Source organism: Osmerus eperlanus, chromosome 8 (assembly GCF_963692335.1).
Source record: "Osmerus eperlanus chromosome 8, fOsmEpe2.1, whole genome shotgun sequence".
NCBI lineage: Eukaryota > Metazoa > Chordata > Actinopteri > Osmeriformes > Osmeridae > Osmerus > Osmerus eperlanus.
Window position 1 is genome coordinate 11282800 of NC_085025.1, and position 23798 is coordinate 11306597.

General features: G+C 46.2%; 2 protein-coding genes across 3 annotated transcripts; one reads left to right on the plus strand and one right to left on the minus strand.

Moving 5' to 3' along the window:
- The first annotated feature begins 3736 nt into the window (after window positions 1–3736).
- On the plus strand, window positions 3737–20000 carry LOC134024692 (cAMP-specific 3',5'-cyclic phosphodiesterase 7B-like). Of its 2 annotated transcripts, none has more exons than XM_062467295.1 (13): window positions 3737–4071; window positions 6322–6382; window positions 12385–12471; window positions 12819–12994; window positions 13227–13290; window positions 13461–13556; window positions 13762–13862; window positions 14320–14451; window positions 14662–14753; window positions 14923–15067; window positions 17071–17167; window positions 17352–17432; window positions 17548–20000. In XM_062467295.1, the coding sequence occupies exons 1-13, from the start codon at window positions 4051–4053 to the stop codon at window positions 17790–17792; spliced, it is 1398 nt and encodes a 465-aa protein (XP_062323279.1). In that variant the 5' UTR covers window positions 3737–4050; the 3' UTR covers window positions 17793–20000. The 2 variants fall into 2 exon arrangements, with proteins under 2 accessions (XP_062323279.1, XP_062323280.1); XM_062467296.1 differs by having other exon boundaries at window positions 12822–12994.
- Window positions 19994–23795, minus strand: mtfr2 (mitochondrial fission regulator 2). The gene is made up of 8 exons (XM_062467297.1): window positions 23662–23795; window positions 23146–23361; window positions 22855–22959; window positions 22572–22696; window positions 22241–22479; window positions 21750–22068; window positions 21437–21620; window positions 19994–21211 (listed from the first exon to the last, which is right to left on the minus strand). The coding sequence occupies exons 2-8, from the start codon at window positions 23215–23217 to the stop codon at window positions 21167–21169; spliced, it is 1089 nt and encodes a 362-aa protein (XP_062323281.1). The 5' UTR covers window positions 23218–23361; window positions 23662–23795; the 3' UTR covers window positions 19994–21166.
- Window positions 23796–23798: the final 3 nt, after the last annotated feature.

Consider the following 23798-nt stretch of genomic DNA (forward strand, 5'->3'; position numbering starts at 1 on the left):
AGACAAAAAAACAACCAGGTGATCAAGCAGGCAGCCAATCATACGATAAGGGGGGGGATCCCACCTCTGTTTGAATTCATGTGAGCCTCATTTGCAATGCAAATCCACACATAGAGATATGCAAAATGACCTCAGGGAGCACAGGGTGTACATGCAGGACCTCCTGAACTCTCCTTCACTCTCTTCTCTTATCTCCCTGAGCCATCCTTCTATCTTCCACCTCTCCCTTTCTGCTTCGCTCTTAACTCTGCCTCCATTCTCATTTGTATCACTCTCTCTCTCACCCTCCCTGGTTCACTTCATTCTCCCTCTTCACTCCCTCCTCCCCCCTCCGTGCTCTCTCTCTCTCTGTTTCTGTCATCAGGGCTAGGCGTAGTTTGATGATTCAACATCATGACTTATCCAGGGTGACAACTTCACAAATGCCACTGTTTGTGATGTATACTACCAGAGCATTAATTTATCTTAAATCTAACACGTTCTTTCAAAACAGTTCTTGCCCAATGTTTAGACTACAAACAATGGATCAAATTAAAAAAAAAACGTTCCCTCACCTACCAGGTAACTAGTCCACATCCAAGGAATCCAATGATTTTCTTAATGCATGTATGCACTTAAAACAACATAGTAGGCCTTTGCCAACTGGTAAACAGCATGTTAACTAAACAGACTAATATTAACTGTGTGCGCTAATGTGTGTGTGTGTAAATACATGGTTTATTCCAAAACACACACACACACACACAGGCAAGCACATGAACACACGTACAGTATCATTAACAGAACGGCAGGGCACAGAACTCCCAATCCTTGGGAAATCCTGACACCTACAGGCTGTTCAGTGTACGATTACTAACAAGAGGTCTGAACCTTTTACCTACAGAACACATATCCCAAAACACACAAGTCAACCATACAGGCTGTGTCCCTTCTCCATTTCATACAGGAGACTGTGGGGGGTTGAGAAGTTGCCCGCATCAGGTTTATCTCCTTAACTTGGTGCCTAATGTCCAGTATAAAGTCATGCGGTGGAGTGGCGCCTTCTACTGTGATTCTCATTCTCACCACTAGATGGTGGTGTACTTCCAACTGACAATTGTTGAATCAAGCCTCCCAGAGATCACTCCTTCTCAGTTCACAATTCTTTTAAATTGATGTAACCTTTATTTAACCAGGAAGGTCCCATTGAGATTAAAAATCAATGACAATGAATCAATAACACTTTATTTGCTTGTTTATATGTCATTTCCTCTGTTGGATCCATTATAATCCAGTTAAAGGTTCCTTTACTCGGACCACTAAAACACTGAACTTCTAGATGCATTATTTGCGTGTCACTATGGATAAAAGTAGTGAATCCTAAATTAATTGAGTGCAAATGTAAATACAATGTGCAAGAGATTGTATGCAAGGCAAAAGAGATAGTTATTCTTCACATTCTCGTGTCCTCTTTTTGGACTATCTCTGTTGCTGGTGCCCATTGGTCAGTAAACAACATATCTGAGTCAGTGGCCCTCTTCCCGTTTCCCCAACTCAAATCAGATAGGAAGTCATCTTTTCCTGCTGCATTGTGTGTGTGTGTGTGTTTGTGTGAGTGTGTGTGGGCGTGCCTTGGGTGAGAGTGTCTGTGTATGTGTGTGTTTGCGTGCACAAGCACTTTGATTTGCTGTATGTGCTGCGAGTTGAAAGTGTACAGTATGTGTCATTGCGTATCCTTCTGCTGCTGAATGCGCACAAGTGATCATAAGTGTCCGGAATCAAATACCCCAACAAATACTCAACAACACAGTGATAGTAGATAAAGTAACTGTGCACCCAAGGTCATCTCATTAGTGAATAGTAGGCCAGGCCTTGGTGTTGTGTAATTCTGCAGGATATAATCAAAGCTCAATCCCAGTCTCCTACTTGGTGATAATCTCTACTCTCCAGATTACTGTTATCTAACCATGTCTGTGTAATATGGGACTCAGCAAAGAGAGGATTCTAATCTCTCATTTTATGTTCGATTATTGTAAAGAAGCAAGGCACTTTACCTGATCGACCTAATATGGGCCTATTTATGAGGGCATGTGTGTGTTGGTGCATCATGTCTTTAAACTGTTTGGTTGATAAAGTTACACGGATGACAACAAATGGTGCATCAGGATGATTTGGTACCTTTCCTTGTGTTAAATATACGTTTGTGTTTCTTTCATAGACGTGTTTTTATTTTCACTGATAACTGAAGTGGTTCAGCAGGAAGGGGCTGAACCACTAAAGTGAACCACTAAAGTGAACCTTCCTGCTGAACCACTAAAGTGGTTCAGCAGGAAGGGGCCGGGTATGTGTGTCTATCTCCTACACACAGAAAACACACCCTTTCTTTGTCACACACACACACATACACAGAGTTAGGGTAGAAGCATTGGGTTCATCCTGTTGTGAGCTGCTTGGGACAAGTAGGTAAATCTGACAGGACTTCTACCTTTTAGTCTGTTCCCCTAATCGGGGATTATGCTGCAAACACAATACAATTTGGAGCCAAAAAGGTTAACAGAACCACAAACTCACACATAACAAATGTGATGTGAAGACAAACACAAAGGGGTTTTCAGGAACATCAAAGTTTATTTCCCTGTGTTACTTCATCATTAATTGTGACTGTATAACTACCTTTAAAACCTTTAAAAAGCGCTATTGCAAATAGCAAGAGTTATCTCTCTCTCTCTCTCTTTCTAACTCTCACACACACATACTCTTGGAAATCTGCCCACACACAGACGTCATTCTCACCTCTGGGAGAACGTGTTTGCCCTCTCTATCCCTTTCACACACTCTCTCTCCCTTTCTCTCCTCTTCTCAGTCTTTCAGTGTCTCTCTACCCTCTTAGCTCTCTCTCACACACACATGCCACAAACATATATATATATATATATATATATATGTAAGCTCATGATGGCCTCTCATAAGGATTCAATTCTTGAGAGAAACACTGGTCATCAACAGAGATCAGTTCAAAACATCTTCCTACCGTTCTGCCTCTTTCTCTCTGTAACACACACACACACACACACCCACACACACACACACACATAGCTAAGAAGACAGGGGGCTGCCTTATAATGAACTGAGCCAGACAATTGTCACATGTGACAGTCTCCCGTTCTGTGTCTGCTGTCACCACTGGCTTCCTCTCTTCATCCCCTGCAGTAAACATCCTGGATAGGCCAGGTTCAGCTCGTTATAGACTCCAGTTGCACTTGTGGATTGTTTCTGGTCTGTGTCTGCCATCATTTCCCCTCTGCTTCCAACTGGGGTGTCTCTCTTCGTCTTGCTGTTGACAATACCTACGATAACTTGAATCGTCTGACTGAACTGAAAAATGTTGTTGGTGAAAAAAAGCCTAAATGAAGCTAAGTTATTCAGAAGCCTATTTTAATTGGGAGAGTAGACTTAACAAAAAATAACATGTTGTAATATGATAGTTTGCAGTTTTCTAGGTAATTGTATATGGTATACAATTAACTAAAAAACGGAAAGACTAAAGTCACTGTAAAAACACTGCTTTTGTTCACAGCCTACTTTTCATTGGTTCTAGTGGGTGTCTTACCCCCTTTTCGACCATAGCGCAGAATATTTGAGTTTCTTTTCCCCACCAAAAGAAATCTTCGCACTGGTCAGCTTGCGGCTCTACGCTCATTGGGCCACACTTTAAAGTCCCGCCTCTGCTTCAGTCCGACCAACCGCTACCAGCGCTTTCTCACTGCAGCGCAAGGCAGCCAAGTCAATACGGCAACGGACAACACAAGGAGAAACGTCCAACTTCACCACTTGCCTGGTTTGACAACTTACAGCCAAAGGGACTCAGACGACAGCTGGACCTACACTGAGAATGCTGGCATTTGTGTTTCTTGTAAAGATATAAGGACATTTGCTCGCACTGTTGCCGCTTGTGAACATTCCCTTGCGTCTTAAAGACGCTTGATTCTGTGCCGCGTGCCTACATGAGAGCGATTGACACGCGCGAGATTCCACCGCATTCACTTATCCCTGAGCTGCCGCGATGGTTCAATGTCTTGTTTAATGGTTGAGGTATGTCAACAACTATTTTTATTATATATTTTGAATGCACATTTCATGTCAAAACGTCCACTGTTCTTCTAATCCGGAAAATGTGTCGTCAAAAAATCAGAATAGCGCAGAGGTGGGAGCCTGTGTGTAGGCTTTCAACTCGTCTTGGGATGCATGTGGGCCCTTCGACCCGTAATGTCGACTTATCGAATCCCCTGCGCGATAGTTGTATCTTAAGATCACGAGAGTATAGTGGTCTAAACTCCACCTTTTCATCAAAGCTGTTGACAAACACAGCAGGCTATCAGTCACATCTGTTTTGACAGCCTACAGCCACGCAGCTTCAATAGAACACCCTCGCCTTTATGGAACATCATGACAGCTGATAAGTCTGTTTCCAACCTTGTACCCCGCACAAAACGACCAACACATTACAAGCAGGCTATGAGACAAATAGTTGTAGGTGACTTGTAACTTACCGTCTACTGTAATATTAGTCATGGTCATTTAGTAAGAGTAAGTTTGTACCTGCCTAGTAATTTTGATATAGCTGGCGTACACTTGTTTGGTTTAGCCTACACCAAATGGTCTTGTGTTGGACTAATGCAGAATGTGCCGAAGTCGCTGTGAGAGGTTACACTGCTGTCATAAAATACACTGTGAAGCAGAAAATACTTCAATAAACTAGGCTGTGAAGTAAAATAAAAGAAAGAAGAAAAATAAGAATTATACAAGTACAGGCCTTTAAAATTGGTACACTATCTAGTGAATAGGCCCACCTGTTAGCCTGCAGTCTCGTCTCTGCTGCTCACACTAGCAACCACAACTTTTTCCATAATACTCTTTAGGCTAATTGATGTCAGTTAGCTTAAACTTTGTAAAGTAAATAATTATTTACTTTAATTTACTTATTTATTTTTTTAAATCTGAGGTCATTGCTTTCAGAAAATTGCTCTTAACATTTATGTTTGAATTTGTGTGACCCAGTGTATGTTTTTTTCCATTACATTTTCTGCGCGCTGTTTACATTTTGTTTTTAGTGAATTGAGAAGGAAATCTATCCCTGAGATGTGGTTGTTAACACCAGTTCTCTTCCTTCCCTTAGCACTCACTCACTCACATCGTGATATAAAATGAGAAAGTGTGACACTACACAGACATGGGAACACAGTATAAATTGGGTTGTGTGGCCTGTCGGAAAGTCTGAGGAGACAGGACTTGACTTTGTGAAAAACACAAGAGACTCTTTAGTTTGAGTGACATTACATACATAGAAGACTAGTTGAAATGGCAACAAGCCCCCTGAGGAAACCATTGGACAGCAACCAAAAATGAAACAAAGCTTAACAGAATGCATGCGTGTGAGAGTGAGTGCGTGCGTGTGTAAGAAAGAAATAGACACAAAGACCAAGTAAAAGAACAGCATTATTTGATTTTATTAAACCCTTTATTTATTCAGGCAAATACTGTACAACAAACAGTAGAAAGGAAACAGTATACAGGAAATAAACAGATAATATTGGACCGTAACGATCCATATTCAAATGAACAAATTTGTTTCAGTAGAATACAGCTCATCCCGAAGAGGTGGAACACAACCGTCTTCCAAAACAAACAAACAAACAACAAACAAACAACCACAATTAACCCAGAAAACAACAACAACAACAGCAGTTTTGTGTGGATACACTTTGTCACCATGGCCATAGCAAAACAAATCCAGAGACAGTGACAAAGATGGGGACAGCAAAGAGCCTAGTGACACAACCTGCCCCAAGAGCAGACAGCAGCTGCCTGTGCACTGTGGTGTTTCCCACCTGCCAGTTTCTGTTTTCCTGTACTCCAATCAGACATAGACGTCCACCAGTATTTCAGATGTGTGTTCTGCAGAACATGCCGTGTTCTGCTCCCCTGAGGCAGGTCGCAGTAGGCTTAACAACCATGGATACAAGACTAATCATTTCATAATTATTGGGCCGGTTGTATGGCCTTTGCCGACTATCTTGTGTGATTATATCACTGAATGAACTGGATGTCTGCGCATATGTGTGTCTATACTTTGTATGGGTAAATATTGAACCCTAACCAGTGTTGGAGGTGCTACTTACTCTAAGTTATATAGCTTTGTGTGTTTGTTTTATTTCATGCTTAGCTACTGCTTGACAAACCAGAGTTTGTCAACGGCACATTCCACATTCTTCAGCAAAGGTGGTGTTGAGTGTTTCACATTTGTTTTCCTTGAAATAACTCTCTGTCTCTCTTTCCTGACAGAGGTGTGCACCGGTCGCATTTGAAAGGGCAGAGCAGAATGACATACAAGTTTGCATGCTGGGTAAGCATCCTTTTACCTCAACACACTCTGCTCACTTTACTGTGAGACATAAGCGATGGACCAAACTGTACCTCTTTCCTCCATCAAACATATTGAAATGGTCACTCATCTCAGAAGACTGTTTGTGGTTAAACATGGAACGAGAAAGTACAGGGCCTGCTTCTATAACAATCTGTCGGCAAGTAAAAAAAATACATTTAAATATAAATAAAAAGAATAACGCCACAGCATAACCTATTCCCTCCTGTGTTTTCTACATGCATCGTTTGTACGTCGCTTCGGGTCAAACGGTCGGCCAAATGAATCAGATGTAATCCCGACGGGTTCATGTCGCCTTGATAAGGACACACACACACACACGACCACACACACACGCACGGTCACACAGCAGTGTGTTTGTTCCGTCGAGGGCTCTGGCTGAGTGTAGGAGGACCAGCAGCCCGGGTCACAGATATGTCTGATGTGGAGTGTCACAGGGCAGTGCCATCCTGTGGGCTGTCTGTTTGATTTGGAGCGCTGGCAGAGGCTGTGTGTTTGTGCATGCTCATCTGGAAGCCAGTCTGATGACAATCTCCTAAGTTTACAGTATGAGGCTCGGGCTGACCTTGTCCTAACACGCACACACGCGCACACACACACACACTACACGGGACACATTCATTGAAAACACACACACACACATTTCCACCTCTGCCCGTATTCTCTGATGCAACTTTTCTTCTTGACGAATATGACTACTGTTTTCATTTCCCTACTGTTCTCTGTAACTATACAACCGTTTTTTTATAAGGACCTTGTACGGTATTGTCCAGTCCTATCATCCCCTCTGTAACTCTGTTTCTTTTCAGCTGCGACTAGCAACTAGCGGCTGCTAGGGGCTGCAGGGGACTAGCGGCAGCTTGGTTGGTTGGTCAGTCCACCAAAATGGCCTGCGCGTACTTGGTTACAACTGTACAATTTGCGCTGGTTTTCCATAATTAGAACAGGAGGTCAGTCAGATTGCGTTGGACAAGGGCAGTTGGACAAGGGCAGTTGGACAAGGGCAGTTGGACAAGGGCAGTTGGACAAGGGCAGTTGTCCGTGTGCGCTGCTTTGTCTCTGTGAGCTTGTGTCAGCATTTAACCCTCGTGCTGCCTTCGGGTCACATGACCCAAAGGTTCATAACGAACCATTGTTGTGTTAACCCAATTTTACCCAATACAAAAACAAATAAAAATAATTTTCTTTTAACCATTCCAATGTGGGGGGTCTGAGACAGCCCGACAGTTAAAAGAAAATGCTTCACTTTGTTTTTGTATGAGGTAAATTTGTCGCAATACGACGGTGGGTCACAATGACTGATGGGTCAGAATGACCCGAAGATAACACAAGGGTTAATTCAAGGCTTATGCCTTGTGTAACAGTGCACGTGTGTGTGTGTGTGTGTGTGTGTACGGCCAGGTCATGTCCCCCTAAACGTTCTCCTATAGTGGTCATGTGAGAGTGATTGGTGGATGAGGACTGAGGGAGGTGTTTCCAGGTCCTCAGGCTGATGTGTGGAACAGAGCTGATAAGACACACACACACACTCACACGTGACATGTGAGGACGTCCTAGATGCTTTCCTCCAGACAGATTTGTGACGTAGTCCCTGCGCTTAAAGCTGCAGAAGGTAACCACCGAAGGTAACAACCAATGCTTGTCTAAACTTTGGCACTTTCCTCCAGTTCAAGTTTGACAGTGATTTCACAAATAAGCCAAAGGGGAAGGCCCGCCTCTCTGAAGGCGATTGGCTGGAGCAGGATTGCTGGAACTTAATTGGTTGGAAAGTAGCGGGCCACTCCAAAAATGTACATTCCACTGGCACTGAGCTGTGTTGCTAAACAAATCTCAGAGGGCCTCGTTAGTTTACACAACATGTTTATAAGGGACAAAACCTATCTTTTTTTAACCTTTCTCACCTATTGTAACAACAGTGTTTTTTGTGTGTGCGGATGTGGTTTGTCTGTGTGTGTGTTTCATAACTTGAGGTGTTAACATCTGTGTGTCTATCCATTTGTGCGGTGTGACCTCAAATTAAATTAAGCGTGTGTGCAAATCTCTGTCTTTGTGTGTTTTTTAACTTCTGACTCAGTCAACTGGTGTGTGTGTGTGTGTATGTAGAAGGGGGCTTTCAAACTCATTCAACCCTGTGGCCGCTGACCGTGAGACCGATGATGTGGCCGTGAACCCATGAACACTTTCAAACACTGCTCACTCCCCCCCTCTCCCTCTCTCTCGCTGTCTCTCTCTCTCTCTGGCTCTCTCTGTCTGTCTCTCTCTCACTATCTCTCTCTCTTCCTCGCTCTCTCCTCTGCGTCTGTCTTGCGTCCGTGAGCTCGTCCAGCGCAGGGAGAGCTGAGCAGAACTGAGGGAGAGAGTGAACATCTGTGAGAGTTGGAGAGAAACGGAGGAGGGGCTTTCAAATCCCAACACCATCAGTAGAGCAGTGGAGGACACAAGGGGGGGGAGGGAGGGAGGGAGGGAGGGAGGGGGGAGAGGGAGAATGCGCCAGAAGGCGGTCGGGAGAAGAGCATCACTCGTAGACCAGGAGGGAGCCAGACACGCACCAGACTCTCTCCTCCGACTCTTCCTCATCGCGGTCTCTCTTCCCAACTGTCCGCGTTCCTCGCCTCATCCTCCAATCCCTCTCTTCTTTCATCCAAGCCACTGTCCTCCATGAGTGCTGTCCTCTTTTTTTTCTCTTCACCTTTCTACGTCAGTTCGCCCCTCTCTCACTCACTCTCTCTTTCTCTCTCTCTCTCTCTCTCTCTCTCTCTCTCTCTCTCTCTCTCTCTCTCTCTCTCTCTCTCTCTCTCTCTCTCTCTCTCTCTCTCTGCAGGTCTTTGTCTCGAGCGTTGTGTAAGACCATCTCTTTCCATCTCCGGCTCTCCCTCCGCACTGCATCTCTTTCTTTCTCTCTCTCCACCTTTTCCCTCTCTCGGTCATCCCCACATCTGACACCCTTTCTCAAACCCAACCACCCTCTCCGCGCCTCCACCCCCCCCCCCCCCCTCTTCCTCTCTCGGAATGCCTGTGCTGGAGGGGCTGTGGAGTTCAGAGCTGGGTCGCAGCGACCGCGGACCCTTGGGGGTGGGGGTAGAGGAGGTGCCCCCCTCCCCTGTTTGGCCCCTGAGGGGCCCGCCGGTCTCGTGCGGGGGCCTCTCCCTCACCGTGGAGATCTCTGCCCTCATACGCCAGCTCCGGGCTGCCTGGAGGGCCTGTCGGGGGGGCGCAGGTGGGCCCCGGGGGGCTGACAGCGACCAGGGGGCAACGTGGAGAGAGGGAGGTGGGGGGCCGGAGGCAGAGGAGGAGAAGGTAGAGCACCGGATAGGTCAGTTTGACACCCCCCCCCCCCCCCCCCCCCTCGTACTTTCACACACACTCTGTGTGTGAAAAGTTGCCACCGAGTGTTTCGAAATAACGTGTGTAACGTGTGTGTGTGTACTAGCGGGATCTCTTGTAAACATTTGTGAGGATTGGAAGTCATTCCGTGTGTGTGTTTTTGTTTTGCGTGGTGTTATAGAGCAGGGGGGTATTCCAGAAAGCAGGTTATGCAACATCACCGGGTAAGTTAACCCACCAGCTGATTTTGCAGAAACCTACTGGCAATGTTGCTACAATGCTGGGTGTCATCTGGGGAGTTAACTTACCTGGGTATGTCACATGACCTGCTTTCTGTAATACCCCCCTGGTCACCTAGAGGAAGAGATGTTCAGGGTCAATTGTAGTTTTGTTTGGGTCAGTCGAAGTCGAATGCGTTTGTTGTGTTTATAACCCTTTTCTCAGTGTGGGAGTGTATCTGTGTATTTGTTTGTGTGTTTTGTGCGTTTGTCTGTCTGTGTGCATGGGTTTAAGGCAGGTTAGCTGGCCAGAGCAGACAGTGAAATTAGGGATTTGCTATGTAAGCCTGGGCATCCAACACATGAAGCAGCCTTACCATCTGCTGGGCTGCAGCTGTGCTAATGACTCCCTCCACTACTGTTACTACGCTCGCTGACTTGACTCTGATGACAGAGTTGGCTGTCTGTTTTTGACTGTCATGACAGAATTTACTGGCTGTCATTGACTGTTGTGATGGAGTTGACTGGCTGTCATTGACTGTTGTGATGGAGTTGACTGGCTGTCTTTGACTGTGATGACAGAGTTGGCTGGCTGCTGACTCAGAGGATATGGGACTGTCCCAGCCACATCTCAGGTCACTTGTCACCTGAAAGTGAAGTTAAGTACCGGCTGTAGAAGAGACAAGTGTGTGTGTGTTTGTGTGTGTGTGTGTGCCTCATGGTTGTTTACATGAAACCTATTTTCCAATTCATACAGCATTTTTAAACCATCCGCATCGAGTATCATCAGGTTTTCTATCAGTGTGTGCTTGTGTAGGCGTGTGTGTGTATCTATGTGTGTTAGTGCCATATGTTTGTTGGCAAAAACCAGATGTGTGTGTGTGTGTGTGTACAAGCTGCAGTGGATGTTAAACACCCTGAGCCTTTATGACTTGATTCACGTTTGTTTCATCCCAAATGACCCAGTTCTGCACAGTGCACAGAGTGACCTATTTACCAGACACACACACAGGGAGACAGGGAGCAGAGTGAAAGAGATGGAGGGGGCGGAGAAAGAGATGGAGAGAGAGAAAGGAAGAGAGAGAGTAAGAGAGAGGAGGTGGGATTGAGGAGGGGAGGGGGAGTTGGGGGGTGAATGTGGAAGGAGCCAAATATGAAGGGGGAGTAAGAGAAGGAAAAGTAGTCATTTGGGAGTGAGCCAGAGTCGGAAGAGACACGGGTGTTTGTGTCAGTGTGCGCGTGTGGTTTGTGATGGCATCACGTGTTGTATGTTCACACAAACGCACACAGCTTGCCAAAACTGCGAGGACACAAACGAATCATCCGCCAAATCTGGCAACGTGAAGATGCCAGGCAATCCCTACTGTTTAGCAGATCTGGCAACCCCAGAGGGTTACCCCCGTGATGTGATCCCCCCCCCCCCCCCCCCCGACGGGCAGTTTTCAGCTTCAGCTACTCTGACGGAGAGTCACACAAGAGAGGGGATGAGATAGGAACTGGCAACCGTAAGGACATAAGCGCTTCATTTGTGCTGTGGTGCCTCAGAGCTTTATCCAATCGCAGTGGGTTATTCAGATCACTGTGTTTGCTGAGGTGTGTGTGTTTGGCATGGCTTTGTGTGCGTGTGCACGCGTGTCCTTGTGTGCGCAAGCGCCTGTGTGGTTGCTTGAGTACACAAGTTTTGCTTTGATGTTTGTTACATTGCATGTTGTCGTTTTCTGTTTTGCTTTAGCTGTGTCCTCAAGTGCAGACAGAAATGGTAATAATCACACCATGTTGTGTCTTGGTGTATCTTTCTGAGAGATATGGTTACAACAAGGTCTGGGGTCAGAGAGGGAGTCGGAGAGTGTGTGTGTGTTCCTTGTCTGTACATACAGGGGTATATTCTCCCCAGACGTGAACAAACTTCATCCCATGACAGCAAATGTGTTGACTGCAGCTCTCTACTCAAGAATGCCCCTCTTGTTGATCTGTTCTGCTGCTAGGAAGCCTCTAAACATGGTGGGATGACTTGTGGAGGGTTTGCTCTTTTTCGTCCAACTCCTTCATATTGCTGTCCTTTTACTCACTCCTCTCTATCACGTGAGATCTCTATGACCTGCTTCGGTCTCCGGCCACCCTCTCTCTGGTCTCTGTCCCTCTCTCCCAAACTCATTTTAAGAAGATTTATTGTAATGAAAAATGAACATACCTGCCCCCCCCCCCCCAAACTGCAGTAACCATAATGACAAGAGTCAAAGTAATCCCCCTTTCCTCTCTCTCTCTCTCTCTCTCTCTCTCTCTCTCTCTCTCTCTCTCTCTCTCTCTCTCTCTCTCTCTCTCTCTCTCTCTCTCTCTCTCTCTCTCTCTCTCTCTCTCTCTCTCTCTCTCTCTCTCTCTCTCTCTCTCTCTCTCTCTCTCTCTCTCCCTGTGTATCTCCAGCGGATGGCAGACTGAGGGGTCATGCAGGGCTCTTACTGGCTGAGAGAAGAGGCTCCTACCCACTGATTGACCTCCGCCTCCTCAACAGTACGTCTCTGTGCTCGCCTGGTTCTCGGCAGAACCCTCCCTACACTTAGCAACACCTGGGGAGAGAGAAGGGAAATGTGTGTGTGTATGTAACACCTGTCTGTGTGTGTGTGTGTGTGTGTAAGAGAGAGTGTGTGTATGTACACTGGTTTAATAACCCTCAGTGTGGGTGGTGTTACTTGTGTGGACATCATTTGTGTCTTGCCTTCTGTGTGTAGCTCTGTGTGTGTGTGCGCATAAACGTAACCTCTGTGTGTGTGTGTGTGTGTATATATATATATACACCCCCTGTCTGTATGTGTGTGTATATTCTAACCCTTGTCCTTGTGTGTGTGTGTGTGTGTCAGCAGCAGCAGCCCCGGGCGGGCCAGCCGGCCAGGAGGAGGTGGAGTCAGGCACGAGGAGGAAGGTGAGGCGTCTGTTGAGCTTCCAGAGGTACTGTCACGCCTCGCGACTGCTCCGCGGCCTGGCGCCCCACGGCTCCCTGCACCTGCTGGACGACGACTACCTGGGGCAGGCCGCGGTACGTGCGCATACACACACACACACACACACGGAGGAGCCACACACAGACACGTTTTATGTCCACACACACCACCACCCACACTGAGGGTTACACACACAAATAGACAAGTGTTGCAGTATTGTGCACACACACTCACACTCTCACAGCGGTACTCTGACATATACACAGGGATCATTTCCAAAGACCCTTCTCACACACAGGCTGAGCTGACCTTGTTTGTGTCCCGCAGCACATGCTGTCCAAGGTCGGAACGTGGAACTTTGACATCTTCCTGTTTGATCGCCTCACTAACGGTGAGGGCACTACTTAACACCTTCCCAAGCTGCTTCATGTTGTATTACTACGTACTGGAATGCGACTGCGCCGAAGGCTTAGTATCGGTGTGTTCCAATGAGGGTAGTGTGTGCTAACTGTGTTTGGTAACTGTTTTAAAGAGTGTGTGTGTGTGTGTGTGTGTCAACAGGCAACAGTCTGGTGACTCTGATGTGCCACCTGTTCAACATGTATGGTCTCATCCACCACTTCCAGCTGGACATGGTCAAACTGCACAGGTTTCTGGGTAAGTAGGCCGACACAGCAGCAGGGAGAGACCCAGTGATCCACACTCCGCCTAGGCCTTTTCGTGGGCCTCCCCTTTCCCTTTCATTCCTTGTTTCTCTTCACTGTATCTGTATCCATTACAAGCAGAAAATACCTCTCCAAAATACATACATATATAAAAGGGATTATCTGCATTTGTTTCTGAATGTGTCTTGACTCGGCAGGTATGGTGCAGGAGGACTACCACTCCCATAATCCCTACCACAATGCTGTCCATGCAGCTGATGTGACACAAGCCATGTACTGCTACTTAAAGGAGCCCAAGGTAATCAAGCTGTGACATCGGCATTGTTTTAAAGGAAGGAATCAGTGACGCTGTACACTAGCGGTAATATGATAACACACACACACACACAAAGCCTGGGTGTCCAACCCTCTGTTGTCCCTCTGACCCCGGCCAAATGAACAGCTTGTTATGTAACACAGCAGACAGAAAGATTTATTCGGCAGGAAATCTCCACATAACATCAACAAACACCGGTGCCATGGTAACCACGAGGACATATACTCACATGGCCGGCTTAACATCGCCGTGGTCACTCCCTCCCACCCCGCACAGTCAGACCTGCTGTTTCCACCCAAAGCAGATTTATCGATTTTCAAACTTCCGTAGCTCTCATGTAACCTGAAGACTGAGAGTCTGACGCTACAGTCCAAGCCAGACGGTTGTTTACGATGCTCTGCAGTCTGCATACGCCCTGACCCCTTGACCCCTGTCGTAGCTGGCGGAGCAGTTGAGCCCGCTGGATGTGTTCCTGGGCCTGATGGCGGCCGCCGCCCACGACGTGGATCACCCGGGGGTCAACCAGCCCTTCCTCATCAAGACCCGACACCACCTCGCCAGCCTCTACCAGGTCAGACACACTCCGCCTGTCTGTCTGTCTGTGTGTGTGTGTGTGTGTGTGTCAGTGAGAAGGTCCAGGAGTGAACGAGAGGGAACGAAAAGTAAACAAAAAAACTAAAGTCAGCTCGTTGAGTTTTACACTCGGCCCCTTCTTGTTGAGCGTGTGACGTACGGGCATCGTGAGCTGGTTCTGACTGTGTGTGTGTGTGTGTGTGTGTAGAACACGTCGGTGCTGGAGAGTCATCACTGGCGCTCCACAGTGGGAATGCTCAGAGAGTCTGGCCTGATGTCCCATCTACCTGCCGATGTCACGTAAGATACCAAACACAGGACCCATACAGATCCAAACACAACACAAAGATGAGAATTGTAGCACAGCTAGACACTACACACCCTGTCCTGTGTCCAATACTGTATTATCACCACAACCGTGGGCAGTCTCTACTGTGTAGTGAGTGTACTCTCTCCTGCCCCCCCACAGGCAGGACATGGAACAGCAGCTGGGCTCGCTCATCCTAGCCACGGACATCAGTCGTCAAAACGAGTTCCTCACAACGTTCAGAGAACATCTGGACAACCAGGACCTCAACCTGGAACATGCAGAGCACAGGCACTTCATGCTGCAGGTAGGCTAATACACACACGCTTATTGTTTTCTTTTCTTTGTGGTATTTTTTTTCTTCTATTGATTTCGTTTTTGGTTCGGACCTCCTGATCATCGTCCTCTCCGTCTTCTCTCTCTTCTCGTATCTCTCTGGTCTCTCTCTCTGTCTCAGTCGTTCCTTCTCTCTCCTCGTCCTCCCTTCACCTCTGTGGTGTTTATCATTCCCGTGTCCGTCGTGGCCGGCCCGTCCTCCCTCCCTCCCTCAGCGCCGCCTCTCCTTCTGTCGTTCTAGGTTGTCCTGACAGGACTTCTGTCTTAGTCTCTGTTGCAGAATCCCCTGTTCTGTCTTTCAACGAGACCCTGATGCTCAACTCCTCCAAACTGTCTTTGTACGGAATGCGATTGGCTCCTCTGGAACCAATCTAGAAAAAGTCCCTGACAACAATGATAGAATGTTTCCCGTTGCATAATTCTCTGTAGTTGCTAGCAGCCTCTTTGTGGTTCAACATCAAGCAGACAGACAGATTTCAAGATATATCAGTTCATGGCACATTTTCTATTTTAAGCAGTGCCACAGTTGGGCTTAATTGAGGCGAGGAATGGCTATGACGTTGGTCCAAAGTAGTGCCTATGATAACGTTGGTGTATTTATACAATAACAAACTTCCCGTGCGATGAACAGAACACTTGCCCCAGAGCAGGGGCTCCGAATCGCACCTTGCATCTCACTGCAATAATAAACATAGTGGGTTCCCATGACAACCCAGCCGAAAATGTCAAACACAACTTGATTAGAATGTGTTGGACATTTTCACTGCTTAACCCTTGTGCTGCCTTCGGGTCACAATGACCCGAAGGTTCACAACGACCCATCGTTGTGCTGCGACAACTTTACCCAATACAAAAACAAATAAAAAGCTTCTTTTTTTTTACCTTTGCGCTGTGGGGGGTCGTGAGACAGCCCGACGGTTAAAAGAAAATGCTTAACTTTATTTTTGTATGAGGTAAAGATGTTGCAATACGTGGGGGTCACAATGACTGAAGGGTCACAATTGACCCGAAGATAACACAAGGGTTAACCCTAGAGGCACTTTTAAGGGCAAGTGTAAAAAAACTATTTTTGTACTTCATTCTGAACAGGAAATATTACAGCTTAAATGCTTACTGTCCTATGAATATTCCATTAAGAAAAAAAAACACATGTGCCCTTTCTCCTATTTTATAGGCGTACTTACCAGTACAATGTATTTTTTCCAACAGCTGTCTACCAGGATATTGCACTCTTATACCAAGGCAGTAGCTGATGATGTCATTAAATCAGTGGCATTGCCTTAAGACAGCATTGCCTACAGATCCACCTCTGACATCTTCAACACACTTCCAGTTCCAGTAGAGTCTGTGAAGCAGCACTTCACAAAACCTCCCCTCCGAGCAAATGAAATCCAAATGTCATAACCTAATCAAACCCATAATGTTTCCACGGTAACCACTATTCCACCGAATGAAATTGAATCACTCCATGGTTTTGGATACTGTAAATATGTCCTGCCAGTACCAGCTCCTCCCCGAGCCAGATGCGTCCAGAGTTTAAGCATGAAAGGTGGGGTGCGCTTGGCCAGAGTTTTAAGCATGAAAGGTGGGTGTCTTTGGCCAGAGTTTGTAAACTGACATACCAATGGGCCTATCATACTGGACAGCTTCACGATGGAACATCCCGTTCTAATTCTCTCAACACCGAAGAAACCAGGGTTGTTTCTGCTGTCACTTGGCAGGCACTGCGAGTTCCTCACGTGTAAACACAGCATTCCAGGATGACTGATTTACTCAGGTTTGATTAGCGCTTCACGGGCAGTTAAACAAACGTTGGAAGAAACTCTTTTTTTTCTGGGATATGCCGTGCTCTAACTGTGATACCTCTCTACCTACCTTGTCTCTCTCCTGTCTCCTTCCCTCCCCTCTCCGGCCCCGGACGCCCCTCTCTCCTTCCTTCCCCTCTCTGGCCCCGGACGCCCCTCTCTCCTCCAGATTGCTCTGAAGTGCGCCGACATCTGCAACCCGTGCCGGGCGTGGGAGCTGAGTCGGCAGTGGAGCGAGCGGGTGTGTGAGGAGTTCTACCGACAGGGTGAGTGTGTCTGGACTGGGCTCTGATGCCACCAGGGGCCACAGGAAATAGTCCCACAAACAGGAAGAAAGCATTTCCTGTTGGGAGCCTATGATTGGTCACGTACCAAGGGGGTTGAACACACACACACACACAGAGATAGAGCAGTTTTCTTTTTTATTACCGTTAACATTTGACTTGACAGGTGACTTGGAGAGGAAGTTTGACCTGGAGATAAGCCCTTTATGTAACCAGCAGTCCGACTCTGTCCCTGCCATACAGATAGGTGAGCCATACACCCACACATTCTGTCTCTCTCTCTTCATCTCTCTCTCTCCATCTCTCTCTCTCCTAATTTCTCTCTCTCCATCTCTCGCTAACATCTGCCCCCCGTGCCCCAGGCTTCATATCCTACATCGTGGAGCCCCTGTTTGAGGAGTGGCAGCGCTTCACGGAGCCCAGCCTCCTCACCCAGAGCATGATGGGACACCTGCACAAGAACAAAGCCCGCTGGGGCGGACTGCGCCTCAGCGTGCCGCCCGACTGCCCCCTCGCCACGGAGGGGAGCCACGCCCACTCCCCCCCACTCCCAGAGGAGGAACCCGGGGTGCAGAGAGGGGTAGGAGAAGGGGAGGATATCCCATAATAAAGGACCCGGCCTCTCTGCTTCCTCTGCTGTCCCAATAGAGGAGTACTTATTCCACCCCCTTTGTTCCTGCCTCGTCCCTCTCCCACCCTCCATGCAGGCTTCGGCGATGGGAGAAGTGGACGCGTCGCTATAGCGCCCACCCCCCCCCCCCCCCCCTCTCTTCCTCCCCCCCCCCCTCCCCCTCTCAGGGTGGAGAGTTGCGGTGCTGCGGCCGAGTGGAAGTACCAACGAGTAAGACGCAGAGAACTGCAGATAGACGGGCTTTCAAAGTACGGCTGACTTGACACATTTTTCTCTGTTGGATTGGAATGGATTGGAAAGGGCGGATCAAGGGTGATCTAGGTGAATTAGGGTTTTTTGTGCTTTGGATGAGGAAAAGTTGGCACGTCTTGAAGTCAATGCTTGTCTTCCCACGATGCCGTACTGTGAAGATGGACTGTCAAGAGCATCAACTGATGAGGTCAGAATGAAAGTCCAACCAACAAGTCAGATGGACCGCACTGGCGCTGAAGACAATAATTATATGAAAGTAGATATAGAAATAACAGTTATATGAGAATATTTACTACAAGCTTTCTAATTGCTCTTACACTGAAAACTCTTTTCACTTCATTTTTTGTACAGTTGAATTTACACAGATTTTCACGAAAGTGCATTTTTAATCTGGCTCATAATTAAGACATTAAACCAATATGTGTAATACCTTAAAAGGCCAAGGGGAAGGGAGGACTTTGTGGAGCCGTGCTGGGGTTTCTGTTGGCGAGGGCTGAAGTCATAGAACCCCTGAACACTGTTGTATATTAATCCACTGGGTCATATGCCGAAACCTCAGAGCTACATTTCTAACACAGGCTCTGTGTGAGATTCTCTCTCTATAGATGTAAAATTTCTACGAACTTTCACTTACTTAGTAAACTGAACTTACACGCAACCTCAACTTTTAAAGCTTACAAAGCCTTAATTTTTCTCTTGGACAACTTAACAGTGTGCTTCTTATTAACAGCATCTTCACAACCCTGCTGTTTTCAGATTGTCTTTTTTTCGTTTTTACTAATGCGTTTAATGGTGTTTACTTCTCACGTCTTCTCTTAATATATGCACTGTAAACCTTTTGATGTTTATGTATGAACTTTGACCTCAAGGTCAGTGACTCACATTCCATAAACGTTGCTTCTTGGTTCCCTGGAGAACAGTATATTCCTCAATGCCATGTGACGTCTTTAGTGTCGCTCAGCTGCATCTTCAGTTACATACCTTTAGGAGGGTCACGTACTTTATATGGCTATACATGTGCCATAATGATCTTTATGTATATCTGTTTTTGTGGCTATAGTGTTCAACATTTATAGATGTTTTAACAATTACATGTATTCCTGGTAGTGTGTATAGATGATTTACTTCATATAATGTTATCAATGAGGCTAAGGACAGGTTTTATGGCTCAAAGTGCACCTTCAGAGACACACACACATTGAAATAGGCCATAGAAGGGTATTTTAACGGTATCATTCCACTAGGAATGCAATTCACAAATGTAAAGTTTCATAAACTTCTAACGCTCACAATGAAATGCATCAGCTTTTTATAAGGTTAACATTGTAAATGTAATGATCTTTTTTGACTTATACATTTATATTACATTTAATTCTACATCATATATAGTCTATAAAAATGATTTGACCAAATCTTGTATGATCACATTTGTGCAATTTTCTAGCACTTTCTATAAACTTGTATGGTTTACTGACACCCACTTCTTTACACCGGCCTGAAGGATAGTATCTAAGTAGCCTGCAGTTGTATTCATGTCAGCTGGTGACTTTATATGAAGCAGCCAGTTATGTAGCGCAATACTGAGAGAAATACAGGCCATCTCAGAACCACCTGTCTAGGATCAAACTACCTAAACACTTACCTGCACACACCAATGATTAAACCTCTACTGGCACAGACACTTGATGTTTCACAACAAAGTGGCTATTTCCATTCAATTTACAGAATGACACTTAAATGTCAGTCTGGCAGCTTTGAAATAGTTCCTGTGTTTTTGGCCCAACAAATTCATGTACAGCCTGTTGTAACGCTACCATGTCGTCACGGCAACTCTTGATCATCTGGGCCTGCTTCTCCAGCCATCAGCCTATGAGCACTGTGATCAATAAAGCTACTGTTCTTTTTATTTTAATAAAATTGTTTTGGATCCCAGCTTGTGTCAAATCATCTATCCACCTAAGACGGCTGCAGTCAACTTCTTTTAGGACCAACTGGTCAACTTACCCAGTTACTGTCCAAGCAGTAACTTAATCGACAATACAAATGAACCAACATCAGGTGCTTCGGTAAGCACTCACAGTGGTATATAGGGTTTCCTTTTGAGTCCTGGCCTTCGGAAAGCAGTTTTACCATCTGCTACAGTCACTGAGAAAACCTTAAGAAAGAGAGGACTGGGAAATATCTGAGTGGAAGTAAGAGATACTAAGTTGAGCTTGAAAACAGCTGCAGTCTTTCCGTGTATAATGCACACACAGACCAACACCAGCCTGGGAATCCTCACAGTCTGCCAAGACAAACCACACCACTTGAATCCTCACGAGGAAAAAGGGCTGGAGTAAGTGAAAATATCATGTATATTGACAACACAGTGTAAATGCATACAGTCCTGGTCTTCCAACTCAGCTCGACAACTACTGGACAGACGAATTGTGTTCCACATGCACGGGTACAGCCAGAGCAATGTCACGCAAAGCAGCAAAGTCAAAACGTAGGAAAACAAGACAGGTTGCATAGAGAAAAACCTGCATTTAGGTATCACAGCCCCAGTTCCTCACCTTGTTTACGATGATAGGGTTAACGTTACATTCAAGACCTAAGAAAGATCATGGCAGGTTTAAGCAGTCGAAAGCTGCTTAACACCCTTGCATCATTATTAAATATTTCCCCGAAGATTTTCATTAAATAAAATGTGCACAGATAACAGGACATCATTTGCCACCTACGCAAACACATGGCATGGTGAAACTGTACAACAACAAAAAATAACATTCAATTTACAGTACAAAAGAAAATCTTACATACAGCTAAATTAACATTGAAATGACTGCATGGGAGAACTACATTCAACACCTCTGGCAGAAACCAACAACAAAAACAATGCCATACGAAACACAACAGAAAAAAAGCAGGTCGATTGTAAACTCCCAAATAAAAATATACCATTGAATAAAAAAAAAAGAACAGAGTCAGCAGTTGCAGTAGTTGATGTAGGCACGTCAGCTGGCGATGTAATTGGCTGCTGGTAAATAGTTGACCTTTGGGGCCTGAGGTGGTTTTAAGAGGTCACAGTTAACCTGAGGTGATCAAGAGGTAACCCTTCACCGGTGGAGTCGTCCTTGGCTACGCCTGGAAAGCAGGGGAACCTGAAACACAACGACAGGCTTCTCTCACATTTCTGCCTCATAAACTCTGTGAAAAGCATGGAGGCTAAGCCAATATTAGAGAAATAGCACCACCTTCTGGTTGATTTATGGCACGAGTGAGATTTAATATTTACTACCAAACTACACTGTAACTCTTAATTTACAGACCCATTGAATTATTGGTGTGTGTGTGTGTGTGTGTGTGTGTGTAACAGCAGGACTCACAGGGAGCACCTCTGGGCTGCCAAACGGTGACAGCTCCGCCGAACGGTTTTCCTTGTCATTCGAGTCGTCGTGGCGACGGTAGGCAAACTTTTTCCTCAGCGCCTCGGCAATCAGCGCCGCTGGATCGTTCAGCAGAGCCGAACCTCTGCTCTGTCGCTTCCTCATTGGTGTTCCCCCCGGTGACCTGAGGGGGTTGAAATTAGATTTTAGACGTTGACCGAGCAAGGCCTAAAAGAGGGCATTCTCATTTCCAAGCTCATTACAGTCACAGAAGACATGAACACATCATGGCATTTCTTGACTCCATGCCTACCTCTCCACTGTGGTGCGCAGTTTGACCTGGTTCAAGTTTTTGAGCACATCCAGCATTGACGGAACCCCTTGGTCCTGAGGATGCGGTTGCCCCTGGGTGGAGCCCTTAACCTGGGCGCTGGGCTTGCTCGCCTCCCTGCGCTGCCGGATGAGGTCCAGAGTGGACGGGGCGACCGCAGGGGAGTTGGACGGGGGGGGAGGAGGAGGTGGGGGAGGAGGTGGGGGAGGAGGTGGGAGAGCGCAGCGAGGGGTGGAGGTGAGCATCGGAGGAGACATCAGGGATTCGGGTGTGCCCGGAACATTCTGTGTGGGGGGTGGAGCTTGAAGGCAAAGGCCAAAAGACGAAATAGAAGGAAAACAGAAAGGATGGCCAAGAGATTAGGACGTTTTTATCTTACAAGAGCTACGATGACTTATAACAACATCTAAATGAGGAGACCTTCCTATTTTCTTTGTCCGGGTGCAGGAGAGACAAGATGTAAAGAATATTACCTGTGGGTGGTGCTGCCAATACAATCATGGCTATCTGGGCCCGGAGCTTGAGCAACTCGTCTTCCAGGACGGTGATCTTCCTCAGGGCCTCTGGGTCTGACCTTTGCCCCGTTATAGGGCCTCTGTTGTGGGGTTGTGAGGGCACTAGCCCCTGATGTCCAACCTTTTCTCCTGGAGGTTCCAGCACCATCTCAACTCGCCCACTCACAGAACTTTGCTTACATGGATGCACGTAATTCCTGGAGGTAGGATACACAGACAAAGCAGATCAGAAATAATACCCATGGACAAAACGCAGAAGTGCAGCAGGGAAGTCTGGGTGAATCCTTACCTGATCTTCGCAAAACTGTCCCCCTCATCTTCCGCCACCCACAACACATCGGCCAATGAAGGGATAGCAGGTGTGTCCATGGTGACATCAACATAACCATGCGGTCTGTAGCTATGAAGAGGGATCTGTACAAAAAAAATACATGTTACAAAGGGTGAATTCTTAACTATTCCCATAGGTAAACAACATATGAAATTCATTTGGCTGCACATAACATGTGTCTTTATGGTACTCCTGCTTTAAATACCTTGAACAAATCAAGGTATTTAAAAGTTGTTTGTACCTGGAAGTGGACACGAGGTGAGGGTGTAAGTGGAAGGTTGCTGCCTATCATGCGCACAACGCTGCGGTACTGTCCACACAACTGGCTTTCCCATACTGGAACCAGCTAAACTCAGACAAGAGAGGAGAAACAGGACAGAATTGTAACAAGTATGCATAGACAGCCCCCCCAAATCAGCCTCACACAATGCCATATCCATGACAGTAAAATATTGTGAACAGAATGTTTTGGGAAATACATCAATACGCATCTGTCCTATGAACTTGAGTAACGGACTTAAAGATAACTTACCATGTCCGGGGGCACACCAAAATACTCCAGGACGGACCGCAACAAATGTAAGACGTCCTCTAGCAGAGACATTTATGCCGGGATCCAATGTTTAGGATGATGGTAGCAAACTGGTGCGCTTTCCACTGACTTTCAGAGAAGAGTCCAGTTGCACGTTGCACCAACCGTCCACATGGGATACGATTTGAGAAGTCAGAATAGAATCATAATTTGAACCTGGAAATAATTTCACAGCAGAAATGCATATTTATCTTGTAACACACGAGCACGTACAAAAAAAATGACATGGCTAGTAATGCAATTTAGAAAACGCAAACAAGTCAAGGTTGTCAGTTGTGCTAGCTCTAGTCCCGTTAGCTAACCTAGCTAGTTAGCGACACTGCAGTATTTTCGAAAAGCTGCCCAGATCATCAAAATAAATAGGGAATCACTAGGTTCAGCAGTTAACCTGCACGATGCTAAATACTTGCATTAAATCAACCAGCATACATTATTGCAATTGCAAATTGTCCTCACCACTTGCAAAATCTAAAAAGAACATGTATTTCAAAACAAAAACGTAAATTGTAAAAGGCGTCCACGCTCACGTGAAAAGTGAAGTCAAATAAAGCCGCTGCAGCAAACTAGGGTATGATTGGACACCCAGGAGGATG